This window comes from Lycium barbarum, chromosome 3, assembly GCF_019175385.1.
Source record: "Lycium barbarum isolate Lr01 chromosome 3, ASM1917538v2, whole genome shotgun sequence".
Classification (NCBI taxonomy): Eukaryota; Viridiplantae; Streptophyta; class Magnoliopsida; order Solanales; family Solanaceae; genus Lycium; species Lycium barbarum.
The window spans coordinates 3,440,085-3,456,877 of NC_083339.1; the positions used below are offsets into that span (position 1 = coordinate 3,440,085).

Here is a 16,793-nt window from a genome sequence, read left to right on the forward strand (position 1 = left end):
TTTCACCATCATTCAAATCTGTTTCAGCACCATTCAGATCTGTTTCACCCCCATTCAAATTTGTTTCACCCCCATTTGGATCTATTTCACCCATATTTGGATTTGTTTCACCCATATTTGGAATTGGAAATGTTTCAGCCTCCTTTGGAAGTGTTTCAGCCTCCTTTGGAAATGTTTCAACCCCATCTGGAACATTTACATCAGTATTTATACCACTCCCACCCACATGTGTTGCCCTAGATTCATTAGTGCCACATGGGTCATTAATACAGTCATCACCCTCTGGCCCTACCAACAAACCAATTGGTTGTGGCAACTCATCCACCTCATCAATGCCATGGACCACAAACGCATCAAACTCATCACCATGTTTTAAATCATTCACAAGCCCTAGTAATTGTCTATCAGAAGTAAGCTGAACAAAGACACTATCATCAACCTTTTTGCAGTAGAATCCAAGGACATTTGTGTACCCAAGATCTTCAGTGTATGCTTCCAACTCAACAAGACTAAAATGGTCTTTAGCGATAGCAACACCAAAGACCTCTAATTCCCCTTTGTACGTGGGACCCACTATAGGGTCTTCCACAACTGTACCCCCATGGTGAAAACAAGTAAGAATATAGTCGTCCATTATATTCCCCAACACCCCACAACACACAAGCAACAAGGAAATACCCAAAAAAACCCTAACTTTGACACTGAAATTCCCAAATAAACCCTAGTAAACAAATAAAGTGATAACAACCAGTTTCGTACCAAAACACCCTAATTTAAACACAATATAGCATGCAAACACGAGAAAAGTTCAGTAGAACCTTAAATTTCTCCAATGTCGCAAATGAAGTTGAAACGAACAAAGTCCAAATGGTCGATTTCCAGACTAAAACCTGCAAATAAATGAAAATAATACTTTATGAGTGATTATTAACTAAGAATTAACTGAAAATGGAGAAGATATTGAACGAAATCGACAAAAATTTTACCTCGATTTTCGTGGCAAATCGCCTGATCGTTTGCACCTGAAGTGTGTATATGGAAATGGGTAATTTTGAGCCCTAATTTGGTCTATAGTTGATTTGCCCATGTGTGCAATGATGTGGCCAATTAAAATGAGTTAGGCAAATCAGTTGGCACATCATTAATTGAATTGGTAAATGAGTTGGCACATTATTAATTGAGTTGGCAAAATTTAAATGAGCTGGTACAATGTAATTGGTCACTTAATCTACTTAGGAGACAACTGATATACACGCGCTTGGGATTTAAAAAATCTGGTGCAAAAATTGTCTAACTGGAACAGTTATTGCCCACCTGAGATGTCTAAATGAAACAAGATCCACTTTAGGTGCTCAAGTGAAAGAAGTGAACGACCACAGATGTCTACCGATGGGTTTGACCTTAATTGGGAAATGAAATGTTGAAGTTCATTTATGTAGAAATATAATTTAGGCTGGCTATCTCCTTTTTTAATATGATAGTGGAAGGGAAGGAAATTTTAGAAGTGAAAGAACAAATAGAGGTTAGGGGTAAAATGGGTTAGGGATATTGAGGTGGCATGTCACGTGGCATCCACCTCATCAAATGTCAATGTCACGTAGGATTGAATGTCCACATTGGTCAACTTTAATGGTGGAGGTGTATATTTGTAGCCAAAGTATAACAGTAAGGGTATCTATTTGGACCCAAAGTATATCGAGGGTATATTTGGTCCTTTTTTGATAGTACAGGGATATATTTGACCCTTTTCCGTTAATTTTATTTGATAGTATAAAAAACTTATCCACTCTTAATTCCCCAACTTAAACTCTAATTCAAATTTCTCCCAATTCTAATAATTCGTGGATAGCCTCTTTCAAAATCATAGCCCCGCAAATTTCCCATCTAGCCATTCACAACAACATTTTATATGTTGCATCTCTCAATGAAATCATTGCCTTCGATTTAAAAATCTATGAACTAATCGGCACATTAAATTCATCTTTTGGCTTAGTAAAATCAATTTCCTTTTACCAAAACAAAAACCCTCACAGTCCATCAAGATTGCAAAATTAGAATTTGTCAACTAAAACCCAATGGAAATAGAAGATGGTGGTTCCTTGTATAAACCTAAACACAAGATTTCTCACACTTTCTCAGACTTCATGATTAGGTATAACATCTTTATTCCCCTTTTCTATTAATTATTAGACTTGTTCAATTAAAATTACAGATTGACGGTACAAAAATAAAAAAAATGGGACTTGAAGAAACCAGTAGAAACTTTAAGCTTTGTTCTTTTTTTGTGATTATTCATAGAGTCTTCCTCACATTTGATACTTTATTTCAATTTGAATTATCACCGGATATGAATTTGTGTGTTTCATTAAACAGCCTTTTAGGAAAAAAAAATCGAGTTTGTGGAGAAAAAAAGAGATTTTTGTGGGGAATTTTCATAAAGTGAAGCCATTAAAAATAAAATAAAATTGGGACCCTTTCTTTTTTATTATTCACTGAGTTTTTTTTTTTTGGCTTACATTTTGTACTTTATTTCAATTTAAGTTACCCCCAGATATGAGTTGGTTTATTTCATTAGACAACTTTTTAAGAAATAGATAGAGTTTGTTAATAATAAAGAATTAGCTAAATGGGAATTTCTGTTTAAAAAAAATATATTTTTCTGGAGAATTTTCTTAAAGTGAAGCCATACTTTTTTCCCTTTTGAATACTTAGATTGAGGGGAGTTCAAACTTTGATGTTCAGTTGGAATTGTGGTTAAAAATTAATTCTTGCATTTTTTTTTGCGGGGGGTGATTGGTCAGACATTGTTTGAAAGTTTTTTTAGATTTTCATCTCAAGTTTAAGCAGATATTGAGAAATCACAGTGCTGACATGTAGTATTTGTACTACTCGATGGGAAAAAAAAAGAATGATACAAACTTTGAAAATGATTACTCCCTCCGTCCCAAAAGTAGTTGCATGTTTCCCTTTCGAAAGTCAATTTGACTAATCTTTGGAGCTAAATCTGTTTAGATTAATTCCATATTTTAAATTATGGAATTTTAAATTATAAGTTGGATATTAAAAAACTATACGAGAAGTATTATAAATTGCACTTCTTCTCATATCAATATGGTAAAAAAGTACATCTTGAAATGCTGGTCAAATTTCATGTAGTTTGACTCTCGAGAAGCGAACTTTGAGACAAAGGAAGTACATAAGTTTAGTTCTCTCTATTTCAGGATTGCAAAGTTTGATGAATTAGCTGAAGTGGGAAGTAGATTACTAGTTGGTTTTCAACAAGGACTTGGTAAGTGTTGTATAGCATCCAGTTGAATGAATCTACTCCAAGAATATAATTAATGTTTTATATGCTCTTTAGTGAATATAGCTAGTTTGCTTGCTTTTGTCAGAGTATCTGCGGCGTCAACCGATTGAAAAGAATTCTGAATTGGTCGAGATATTATTAGAGACAATGAAACTGAGAGGCTTTCCTCCTACATAGAAGCTGGATGTCTGAATGCTCATGATTCTGTACAAAATATGTCCAAGTGTAAGTGTTTCACAAGTCTGGAATCTTTACCTCTTTCACTCTTGGTTTTACGATAATTGAGGTTTTGCTTTGATACATATTGCATGCTACTTATGCATGTCATATGGTCATTTCTTTCTTGCTGCCAGAGTTTAATTTGGATAATTCTGTTTCGCTTATCTCTTTTCCATATAGTAGACTATTGAAATATCTTGTTTCAAATTTTTTGATATGTCTATATATAAACAAGAGGGATGGCAAATTGTCTTTGTGATTTGATTTTTGTTGTTGTTGTCTTCATATCATGATACTATGTACATCTAGTGCAGTTTGAGTTTCTCCTTTTGTTTCCAATCTTTTTCTTTAGAATTTTTTTGGTGTTATTCGCTTTATAACTTAGGTTCCTTCTGCACAGAAGTACATACATGCCACCTTGGTCTTCAAGATCACGTAAACAAAGGTATTCCATGTGCCATGAATTAATAATTTTTCTATATCATCTTTACATGATTGCTCTAGTTGCACTATAAACAGTTATGCGATTTTCCAATTGTATTTGAAGTTTGGTTGTAAAATGCTGATATTTAATTGCAGCGAAGTGTGTAGTTGATGAACTAGCATGTCTTTTAAAGGATGCGAAAGCTGTAGTGCAATCGATAAATTGTTGTTTGGCTCAAAAGGGGGAACTAAATGTTGGCAATGGTAAAGATTTGTTGGAAACCTCTCATGATGAAGTAAGTTCCTTTTTTCTTTAATTTTTTAGCCACTTACATGCTTGAGCTTTTAATAAGTATCACCCATGCATTATTAGCTAACTCTTCATCTAGAACTGAGCCACTATTTATGCTATTGAAAAGTGCTGCAAGTGGAGACTGTTTCTCTATGAAATGGTTGTTAGAAAGGTGGATTACACATCAATAATTATGTTATTCTGGAATGAACTTGAGAAAATAGAAAGCAAGAATTAATATTGGATAAAATGGAGGCAAAAATGCAAGGCGATTTCTTCTTATTTGTCCAATCCTTGCTGGACAGAGTTACCCAATACCTGTGCTGGTTGCAGATGGTAGGTATCCGGTAGAATTAGTCGAGGTGCGCAAGCTGACACGGACATTATATTTATCAAAAAATGAAAAAAAAAGGAACTTATATTGGAAATCCAGATAAATCCTTCAATTCATTTTTTTTGGGGGCAAGCCAAATAAAAAAAAAACTACAGTCAAGTTTATGCTTGGTCATAGTACGTAGTAGTTATGAGGTTAACACTAGTAGGTCTGCTATCCTTATGAATTTTATAAGCTCTTAACCAAATGTGACTTTGTATCGGATTTGCTAAAATATCACAGTAAATGACATTTGTGGTGCTACACTGCTGAAAAGATTCTGACCCTAAATTTGAAGTTTCAAGCTAGTTTGTTGGAAAGCTATTCAAACAGTTAAGTTCCAGGTGGAAAGGGTTACTTTATGTGATTATTATCTGGATTTTGAGTCCCGGAATAGAATAGTCTACTTGTAATGTTCACTCAAAAATTCCAATTTTAATGAATATAGACATTCCTATGTTCTTATTTCTTAAAAGAAAAAATTATCTAAATCAGAAAAAATTATCTAAATCAACCGTGATCATTAGGCTGACCTTGAGCCTATATATGTTTCCCTTTTGACTGTTTATGTTAACTGATTTCTGATAATATGCCAATGTAGGAAGAAGCATCGTCTGTTGATTCTCTGAAACATGTAGTCATTGATATTGCAACACTGATGGCTATAGTGTACTCCATGGTAAAAAGTGACTACACAATGCAGGTAATTATAATCTTTTTCCGTCCAATATATTCTTTATTATCGGTTTAGAATTAGCCAAGCTCGTAACGTTTAATTCTTTTTTTCCTGTAACAGGAAAAAATTGTTTCTTCCCTTAACCTCACTTCACCTTCCGGAGAATTGGATAGCTATTCCAGCATGTGGTCGTTGCACCCTTACATAGATGATGAAATCATGCATAAAGCTTGGAAACTTGTCCGCTAACTCGTTCTATAGCAGAAAAAGCTCTACTGTATCGTTTTCTTTCTGGAAATTCGCTTGAAGCCGTAGCAAAATGCAGTTGGGAGATAAGAAAAAAAGACAGACGAAAGGAAGTACCGGAAATTATAGGAGTTTGGGGGTTGAAGAAGGTTTTGATATTGAAGATTATTAATTATTGGTTCAAGTATGTAATTGTGTTATAGCAGTGAATCAAGTGGATTAACACATTTACTTCTTTCTTTTAGGAATTTACGCAATGATTTTTTCGCTTTCACTTTCAAACACCTGCTGATAACTAGAGTCATTCTTTGATATACACCGGCTATGAGTCAGGTTCATTAGAGTTTGATCAATCCTACTTTTTGTCATTAACACTCTAATTTATAAGTAATTCTAACAAAAGTTTTCATTACATTCTTCTCATGTTATCTTATAATTGTAAGCTCGGTATTATGATGAGTAAAAAACATGATGCTAAATAATGAATAAGGCTAAATTCTAGCTGAGAAAAGAATAAATTAGAGAAATAAATGAATGCTGAGTTGAACTTCACAAATTAGACATTTTTCAATTTCTGTAATTGAAAAATAATCACTATCATGAAATTTCAAATTTCACCGATGAAAATTTCATGATTTTAAAATCCATTACAGTATGAAAATTTCATGATTTTAAAATCCATTACAGTATAATCGCCAGCAAAATGCCATTTCTACCAGCAAGTCAACACAAGTCCAGTTCAACATATAATAGTTTAGAAAAGTAGTTGATAATAACAAATTATTTCTTAATGGAACTGAAAGGCCATTACATAAGATACATGTAGTACTATTCATACAAGATCAAGATTACTCCCTAATCTACTACTACCTTCCACTGAGATGAAATTAACTTACCACAAGTTAATTCATCAATTATTAAGAAAAGGCACTTACACCACGATTATTTAAAATACCAATAGAAAGGTAGGATTTGCAATAATTGCAAGTTTATTGACTTAAAACACCAATTTTCTTTTTCACTCGATTATAAGTTTGGAAGCCTCGTTGAGACTCTCGATTTCATATGAATAACCAAGTTTGTCAGCTTGATTTTGGAACTCTTTCATCTCACCTTGTGAAACTTGGAATCCCACTAACACACTTGCATCAAGTTCTCCCTGTCATGGAAATAGAAAATAACAAGTTACTTACACTAGCAAAAGATATTATATTATTACGTTATCTAAAAGATAAGAATTTAAATTTTGTGTACTAAACTGTGTATACAATCAGATTATTTGTAAGGTACTTTTAACTAGTGCCACGGGGGCATCATCCACCTATAATAGTTAGCAATAGTGAACAAACGAGTAATCGGTCTGAAGAAAGAAAAGGAACTTGCTAGACTTTCCGAACAAAAGTTAAATTACACCTAGAAATGATAAAATAAAAAATCTTTATACTACCGATGTATATAAATTAAATTCAAAAGATAATTATAAGTACTCTGCAAATATAACCGTCAATAATAAGTGAAACTAATTGCCAGAAAAATAACATCATATGCAACATGCTCCTGGTAGTTTAATTATACTTTAGTATAAATATTACCCTATTTTCATTGGAAGTCATATAAGTTAAGTCCAACCAAAAAATGAAGATTGTGATTAGTAATTAATTACCTGTTCACGGTAATGGAACAAAGTTATATTCCAACGAGGGCTGAAAGTATCTAAGAACTTCCTCAAAGCTCCAGGTTTCTCAGGGAATATGAATTGACAGAAAATCTCATTACTAGGATCTGATCTGCCACCCATCTATTAAAAAAAAAAAAATCCACATAGAAAGCAAGAATTGATATGATTTTATTCAAAACTAGTTAGCCACATGATAACAAAATGAATTATTCAAGGACTAATAATATTACCAAATGCCTTATGTGTTCTTTCACCAAGTCATTATTTGAGAGATTAACAGTATTAAATTGTGATGATTTCATCCTCTCCAACATTGCATCAACATCCGATTTTTCATGAACATCAACACTGCACATTAAATGAACAAATAAATAAAGCTAAAGTCTTAGATACAATAATAAAAGAAATTCTGCTAACAAAGATAAAGCAATCTAAAATTGAAGGAAACTTTAATTACCTGTACAGAACTAGAGCTTGTTTCCTTCCAGAACTATATCTGTACGTGCATTCAGTAATATTCAAAGAGTCCACCTGCAATTCAAGTTAAAAGTCAGTTTCTTATACCAAAAAGAAATAGTAGTACTGTAGAGGTGTTAAATGGACGGGTTGAACTAAATTTAAGTAGATCAAAATGAGTTGAGTCAATTTAGGCTACATATTTCGCCCAAATCAGTCCAACTTTTAGATGAACTGAACTTTCCAGATCAAAATAGGCTAAGTTAATAAATGAACGAGTCATTAACACCCCAAACGTAGACGGATTAGACTTGCATATTTTCATCGGTCTAATTTTGCCACCCCTATATAATAGTAAGCACAATGTATATTCTTGCATATTGTCGCACCCATGTTGTACCCTCCAAAATTCACCACTTTTGGAGTACCGACATCGTGACACGTGCCCGACGACATTTTTTAAAAATTCGAATTGGACTGAATTGGGTTGGCCAAAATGAGATGACTTAATAAAAGAATAGGTCATTAACCCGCCCAAACTTAGACGGATGTCATATTTTCATAGACTAATTCTTCCACCCCTATATATAGTAGTAAGCAAAAAAGTGTATTATTAAATACTGATGCACGTGTATCGTATACTTCAAAAATACACTACTTTTAACGTACCGACACGCACTCAACGACATTTTTAAAGAATCCGAACAACATAGATCAATATAATTTGACTAAAGTAACTTACTTGTTCACAGAATTTCTTGAAGCTTCCTGGTTCTTCTGGCATAAAAGTAGCTAACAAAGCTTCTCTCTGTCCACCAATTTCTGCTAAATCCACTATTAATTTTAGCTTGCTGAAGTCCATATTGGCTCCACTAGCAATTGCTACAACATTTTCATCTTTAATGTTATAATATTTGCAGTATGCTGCTGCTCCAGCTATGGCAAGTGCACCTGATGTCTCTAATATGTTCCTTCCTTCTTCAAATACATCCTATGCATTGAGACAAAAAATAAACGAACAATTAATTACATGGCAAACTCTACAGAACTTAAAACGTTCAAATTTATCTATGTACTATTTGGAATTGTTCAATTTTGCTTTTTGCTATACTTTTGGTTCATTCATACCTTTGTCGTTGATAAATCGTTCTGCCCTTACCATTAACGAAACTCTGGATTGAAATGATTGGAATCCACGTTTCCAAAAATTTTGAGAAAAAAGTTCAAATTTTACCCCTAAACCTTTGACTATGATTTAGAATTATCCTCTAGTTGACCTCTATTGGGGTTAAAAATAACGGAGAGCAATAATGTTCAGTTTTTAATACTCCCTCCGGATAAAAAAAAAGAGTCCACTTAGCTATTTGCACACCCTTAAGAAAATACTAACTCTTAGACAAAAATAGATAATTTGACTAAACTACCCCTAGTTAAATAGGCATTGAGATTTGATCATATAACACTTAATATGGGCAAATATGAAAAAATAAGGTTTATTCTTTCTTGATTTGCTAAGTGAACTCTTTTTTTGATCCGGAGGGAGTAGTTCAAGGGAGAATTTGATCATTTTTCCTCTTAAAAATAATACCTTCATAAGAAAAGGCAGCTAGGATACATAAATTACAATAAGATACTTTTATTTCACACCTAAAGTAGCATTATGGGTTTGTGGTGAGATGGACAAGATCCATCAACCTTTAACTAGACGCCTAGGTTTCAAGCCTTGTGAATGACAAAAATCCTAACAGAGAGCCCCGTTGATAGGCGTAGCTAAAGTACACTTTTTATAACATGTTATAGCAAATTGCTTTTAATTCACATCTAAAGTGCCATCAAGTGCTGTAATAGAATAAATAGAATCCCTCTAACCTTAAACAAAAGTATCAGGTTCAAGTCCTGAGAACAAAAACAGAAAAATTCTAGTAGAGAGCGCTTATCCTTTATTAACCTTTACAAGGCACGAATTCAAATTAATCGAGCGCCGAAGCGCATACCGGATAAACATAAAAAACGTCTAAAGTCGTGTGTATGACAAAAGATGTTTGTCTAACCTTTACTGCAGCACTAATAGCATCACGACCAACAAGTACCATTCCATCAATTAAATCCTTGCTTAAACGAAAAGTCACTTCACCAACAAGTGCAACAGCAACACCATCAGCAAAATTATCAACTTGTTCCAACTTAATTCTCTCTCCATGATGCAATGACAATGTCATTGAACTTGCACCAAATGGCTCAACTCCAATAATCTTTGTGTTAGGGGCAACTTTTTAAAAAAAGGCAGCAACACCAGCTAATAGACCCCCACCACCAACAGGCACAAATACTGCATGTATATCCTTAAGTTGACGGTTTATCTCTGTTCCAATTGTACCTAAATGCGTATGCAGAATTTTTTCGTAGGCAGTGTTAGCATTTAAAGAAGTAAGCAGATAAAATAATCACAGATTATAGTGATTGATGGCTCTTTAAATCCGCAGAAATTGAACACTTTGGCATGTGACAAATTGAAATTTAGATCAGATTTAATAAGCTTACGACCACTAAATCGATATTATTGATGAAAGGAAATTCAGGTATGTTACTGTGACATTTTTAACGAGTTTTCGTTTCTAAAAATATATTTACATTTTACAATAGCAAAAGATTTTGTGGAGCCGTTAGAGGAATGAGCGGAGGGAAGAGGATGCTAAAAAGTAGGGGGATTTAACTAATTACCAAGTTGAATTTTGTGGTTTTAATAGGCATAAATTGAAGTTCAAAATGGACCCGTTAGTGAATAAGAGCATCATTAGCCTACAGTATTAAATTGCGGGAAAAAATAACCATTTTTTTTTATCTTTTTAATTATCTTAATAATTTTGTTAGCGGAGTAAGAAAATAAAGACAAATACATGTCAGTTTGTTAACAGCGAGGGCAAAACTAGACATATTTGCAAAACACAGAGGCAATTTAGGACTTCTTTTCTTAAAAGTATAATTCTATAGATGTTTTTTCCTCGTTGAAACAGGACAAAAATACTTTATTCTTTTTATTTATATAAAGTAAATTTTTCCGATAAAGCGAAATAATGCAATAATGCTTGGCCTAAGATGGCTGCGCCCCTATTAATACCTTGGCCTATGATGACATCTGGATGATCGAATGGTGGGATGAATGTGAGACCTTCCTCTTCAGCTAACTTCAATGCATATGTTTGAGCTTCATCAAATGTGTCACCCTCAAGTACTATTGTACCACCTAAGTTTTCAACTACTTCCCTCTGTTCATTTGCAAAAAAAAAAAAAAAATGGTTTTGTTTTTTAGAAAACAAATAATTTCATAATAAGTTATTCTTTCTGTTCTGGATTATGTGACAATCTCATTTTCTTTTTAGTCTATTTTAAGAAGAATAATGACATTTTTCTAATTATGAAAATAATTTAATCTAAACTTAAGCCGGAGTGGCAAATGGATGATTTTGCTGGATTTGGATGGATCAAAATGGACTAAATCGATAAATGAGTCATTGTACAACTCTGCCTAAAAGTTAATTGCGTTGAAACGAGTTTGCTCAAGATGGACTAATGTCTAAATATAAATCATATCTCAACTCGTCCAACTTTTACCAAGTTTTTATTTCATTGGACATTTTTTACCTACTCCAATTTGTTTGATTACCAAACAAAACTAATAAAAAAAATTCTACTTCATTATATCTATATATAACATATCGAAAAAAAAATTGACAAGATTTCTTATGAATCAAAAGAGTCTAACTTTTAGATGGAAATCTGGATGGTGAATTGAGTTAATGAATAAGAAAGTTGGGCGGGCCATATTAACATGGGATAATCTTGTCACCTGACCCTACGGAATACATAAACTTCTCATTTTCCTTGATGAGAACATTTTATAGTCACCTATCGTGTATTGTCATAACATTTTTAGGACTAGTTTCAGGATTTTATATCCACGTAAATATTAGTATAACCAAAGATCACAAGTACTTCCAAAAGTCTTTCATTTCTTTTTAAATTCTTACCCGATCAAATAAAGTCACCTAAATTAAAAGTCTTATATAATTAAAATATTGCAGTATATCTTATTTATTACCTTGATCACAGGGGTGGTAACAGGCATGACAATCTTAGCAGTACATTGAAGTCTCTGAGCACCTAATGCTACTCCTTGTGCGTGATTTCCAGCTGATGCTGTTATAACCCCTCTTTCTAATTGCTCCTTTGGAAGTTTGGACATCATGTTGTAAGCTCCTCTAAGCTTGAACGAAAACACCTATAAAAATGCCAATACATTAGTAATGCAGTCTTTTAATAACAATATAATGTTATTTGTTAGGATATTTTTTAACAGCTATAGCGATATACTATTATAAAGAACATATGATATAATATACATAATAATAATAATATGAAAAATCGATTCTTAAGAAACATTTGACCTCTAATAGTAATGAAATATTGTTATAGATGATGATTGTTATAGTCTAAAGAAAAGTTTGATTGTGTTAATTAGTCACAGACAATGCAGAAATATTTGCATATTTCCAACTACAAGAACTTCTTCTTTCTTGTTCTCTTTTGTTGGCCAAGCTTGTGAGAAATAAATAAATAAGCATTTTTGAGAAGTAATAGAAGTTATTTTTGGCTTTTTAGAAAAAGTTGAAACAAATAGTATCTCCCAAAACTAAGTGCTTTTGAACATTTTAGGATAAAATTATCCATATCAAAACTTCATCTTTTCCAAATTAATTACTCCTTGCGTCCCAATTTGGCTTTCAAAAGCACTTTTCGAAAACATCGGTCAAACTAATAAAAATACTTCTCAAATGGTATAGCCAATTATACACGTACAAACTGCTACTTTCTTAAAGCTCTTTTGCAAAATTAATAGTACTTCTCAAAATAAACTGATTTCGGCAACTTGACCAAACAGGCTCTTTAAGACACCACGCAGATTTAAAACATGTCATAATATTTATGTAATTATCATAAAATTAAAATGTTAAGTTCAAATTCAATAATTTCTAATTTAGAAAGATTAAACATACGGACTGCATATCCTCTCTTTTGATAAAAAGGTTAACTCCAAGCCTCTTTGAAAGCTTTGTAGCATGCTGCAAACGGGGACTCGGTAGCAACATCGTACACTCTCGAAGACAATATTTCAAGCAAATACTGGAACAATTCTTCACTATCGCCACCCGTTGGATTATTCTCTATCAATTTTCCAGCCTCGATGTCCTGCAAGGATGCAGGAGCACTCACCACCGGTGCTGAAGAGTCGGCTAGAGAAATTAATTGTGACATCTTCAATGGCAATGCCGATGGTCTCACCCTTGAGCCACCCATTTTCATGTTACGGCCAGTAGTTGATATTTTAAATGTGTCATTGCGGCCAGCAGGAATTGCCGCGGTTCGACTAATTGTTGTAGATTTGGGGTTGCTGGTATAATTATGTGTTGGAGCTAGACAAAGAGCTTCCATATTGTTGTACTATAAGTGATCGAAATCTTTACTCACTATGATAGTAGATAGATAAATTTTTATTTTCCGGATATCACTTGCGATTTAAATTACTCAATAGAAGGGGGTATATATAGGCGTAAAATTAGAAGAAGGGAGTTACGTGAACTTCGTGCACACACTCATGACTCACCTAAAATGTTATGTACATATTGTGGGGTCCGGTCCCCATATCCATGATTTAACGGAAATGTTTTCTTCCCTTTGACAAAATAAGTGAAAACAAAATGCAGCAATTTCATTTGGCAGACACAATTCTTGAAAAAATTGGCATAGGCCAATCAATGCCAAGAAAAAATATGGGCAGTCTTCATCCCTCTAAATAGGGAGCCCATGATCAGTTTACAAACACACCAATCTCAGACAAATACATTTGAGTATTTAGAGAGCGGAGTGAGATATATCATAGACTGTGTAAGAAAATAGTCTGTGTGAAGAAAAATAGAGTGTGAACGATATTATACTGAGGTGGGAAAACCAAAAAAGTGTTATGTTGTTCCCGTTGATGCTCTTCTTCGTTGACAATGTCTCCGGTATTAGTTACCTTTCCATGAATGCTATTCTCGGCATTACCATTAGATCTAGCTACGCCATTGTTTTTTTTAACCGACACGTGTCAGTCACATATTGGTCCACGTGCTAGGCGAGACTTTTACCCATACAATAACCAAAGGTTCAAATTGCCATGTGAAGCTGTTAGTGAAAATGGATGAGGGGAGGGTGTCACGCCTCGAACCATGGCCTGGGCGTAACACGGCACTCGGTGCCTGACTGCATGTGACCGAGCGAACCACATGGCTTGCTGAACCATCATGAGGCATACACGAGCGGAAATATAACGTGACATACATGATGAGTTTTTATATAATATATAAGTCATAATATTAAACCTAAATACTTGATTAAGTCATGAATGCGAACAATATCATAAATGAGCCAAACTGACTACCATATGTGGAAGTCTAACATGACACTTGTCTTGTCTATGAAACCTCTAAGATGAGTCTGAAAAACACGTAACATACTTGCTGGGACAAGGCCCCCAGCATACCTTTAGACGCAAAACTAGATAAAGAAAGATAATGTCTAAACCCCGAATAAGATGGGGCTCACCAAAAAGCTGGTACGTGAAAATCCTAATGAGCAGAAGCGTCATCCTGTAAATTCGTACCTGCATCGTGAAATGCAGGCCCCCGGGCAATAAAAGGGGACGTCAGCACATTGAGTGTACTGGTATGTAAAACAACTGAAAAAAACAACATGGGACATGGAATAACATGATAAAAACTGAAACTGAAACCTGGACATGAACATGAGCATGAGTACATATATATATATATATATATATATATATATATATATATATATATATATAACATAAGTAAAACATGATAAGTAGGGAGAGCATTTCATAAACCGACACATAATATCACCACGTGGATACGTGGAGTCTGGTACCTCGCCGGACCAGCAGAGCCCCCATATCTTGCCAGGGTATAAGGTGGTAACGTGCCTGATGGATCCATTCAGTGTAAAATTAAGGTATCGTCCTAACTGGGCGGAGCGATCCTTATCCTATGGTGGCTACATAGTTTCAGGTTATCTGAGCCTTCTCGGTAATTCGTGCAACTCCTAAAAACATGAACATAATATAGTTAGCTAAGAAGCCCATGATTTTCGTGAGTTAACTTGTACTTGTCTTGTAATCATGATTTCACGAAATAACTTGTAAACATGGTTTCATGAAATAACTTGTAAACATGGCTTCATGAAGTAACTTGTAAACATGGTTTCATGAAATAACTTGTATTTAGCATGTATGTATCTTGTATCATAGCATGAAAATAATTATATAATATAGTCGCATGAAAACTTTTAGACATGTAGGATATTCATGAAATAATCATTCTTAGTTAAAACATGCATGCAAGAACCCATGGAGTATAAGATATGATTTTTCACGGATTACGGATTGATTCTCAATAATCATATGGAGTTATTAAGAACACAATGATAGAATAATAGCAATTCATACATAATATAATCATGGACATGGACCTAGGGTTGTCATGAGCATAGTATATAAAACCCCAGTTTTCATAGAGAATCATAATTTATGGATTATGAGGCGTGGGGAAGAACAATGATGTTCCCACACGTAGATAGTAACTCTACATACCTTAGTCGCTCCAAAACTTGAATTAAAGACTTGAGCTTTGAAGAACATTTTCAAAATCTTGAATTCTTGAACCTTGAAATGGATTTTCTTGAAAACCCTAGTTTTGGAATGATAACTTCTTGTTTAGATTACAAGGATAGGTATTAGAATTGAGTTGGAATAATTAGGGTAGACTTACCTTGGTGTTCTTGATGATGGAAGAGGGTAGGAGGCCGTTCTAGGGCTTGAAGGAATGAAAAATAATGATTTGAACTGTAATGGATGAATATATACTGTTCTGGAAAAATTAATGTTTCGGTCTAGTTAAATACTGGCCGTATTTTGAAATACGGGCCGTATTTTGAAATACGGACTACACTGCGTCTCTTCAGTAAAATGGTCATAACTCTTTGCACAGATATCCATTTAACCCCCATAATATACCGTTGGAAAGGTATTTCAAAGCTCCATAAATTTCAAATACGTTTTGAAATACGAGCCGTATTTTGTAATACGGTCCGTATTTAACCATATGACATCCAACTGCCAAATTCCAGAATGCTCAGAAATCCTTCGTACAAGTTTACGATTTGAAATACGGGTCGTATTTCACAATACAGTCCATATTTAACCATATGACATTCAATTGCCAAATTACAGAATGCTCAGAAATCCTTGGTACCAGTTTACGACTTGATTTATGGCTCGTAAACTGAAATACGGTCACTGCTCATGGGTGTAAACTCCCATCCTACAACGGAACTGGGAAATTACAATTCCCATATTCTTTATCTGATTTCTAAGTTTAGGATCATGGTCAAAGCTTACGTTAAAGGTACGAGGTGTTGCAATATCTCCCCCTTAGGATCATTCGTCCTCGAATGATGGGTCATGGTTAAGAATATGGCTGAGCATGGCTTGAATACATAATCGTGAAGAAAACATGACATGAAACATGAGACATGATGGGATAAGATTACATGAAAACATGGATACTAAAGCATGAGACATGAAACATGAGCGCTGGATACAAGACATGAGTGTGAAACATGAGACATAACATGACATGGGTTATGGAAAGTTACCTTGAGAGTTCTCTGCTTGCTGTTCAAACAAAAATGGGTACTTGGATTTCATATCCTCCTTGGCTTCCCATGTAGCTTCATCAACCTTCTGGCTCTTCCACAAGAATTTCACTGAGGCTACTTCCTTAGTTCTCAACTTACGAACCTGACGGTCAAGAATGGCTACGGGGATCTCCTCATAAGTCAACCCATCCTTAACTGTTATAGTATCAGCAGGAACAACCAATGATGGGTCTCCTACACACTTCCTCAACATGGACACATGAAACACGGAATGTACAGCAGCCAAATCTTGTGGCAACTCAAGTTCATAAGCCACTAGACCGACCTTTCGTAGAATTCTGTAAGGTC

At 34.3% G+C, this 16,793-nt stretch overlaps 1 protein-coding gene and 1 pseudogene across 2 annotated transcripts; one reads left to right on the top strand and one right to left on the bottom strand.

The window, feature by feature from the left end:
- Nucleotides 1–1,782: 1,782 nt before the first annotated feature.
- On the top strand, nt 1,783–5,948 carry LOC132629942 (uncharacterized). 2 transcript variants are annotated; one of them, XM_060345375.1, is made up of 7 exons: nt 1,783–2,152; nt 3,222–3,289; nt 3,375–3,532; nt 3,930–3,971; nt 4,106–4,245; nt 5,216–5,317; nt 5,411–5,948. In XM_060345375.1, the coding sequence occupies exons 3-7, from the start codon at nt 3,523–3,525 to the stop codon at nt 5,537–5,539; spliced, it is 423 nt and encodes a 140-aa protein (XP_060201358.1). In that variant the 5' UTR covers nt 1,783–2,152; nt 3,222–3,289; nt 3,375–3,522; the 3' UTR covers nt 5,540–5,948. The 2 variants fall into 2 exon arrangements, with proteins under 2 accessions (XP_060201358.1, XP_060201357.1); XM_060345374.1 differs by having other exon boundaries at nt 3,393–3,532.
- Nucleotides 5,949–6,302: 354 nt separating this feature from the next.
- On the bottom strand, nt 6,303–13,175 carry LOC132629940 (threonine dehydratase-like; annotated as a pseudogene).
- Between the last annotated feature and the right edge of the window lie 3,618 nt (nt 13,176–16,793).

Bases quoted from the DNA above. Each gene is read 5' to 3' on its own strand.
- LOC132629942 (XM_060345375.1), top strand. The intron at 3,972-4,105 runs GTATTCCATGTG...ATTTAATTGCAG, and splicing joins TCAAGATCACGTAAACAAAG to CGAAGTGTGTAGTTGATGAA. The intron at 4,246-5,215 runs GTAAGTTCCTTT...ATGCCAATGTAG, and splicing joins TGGAAACCTCTCATGATGAA to GAAGAAGCATCGTCTGTTGA.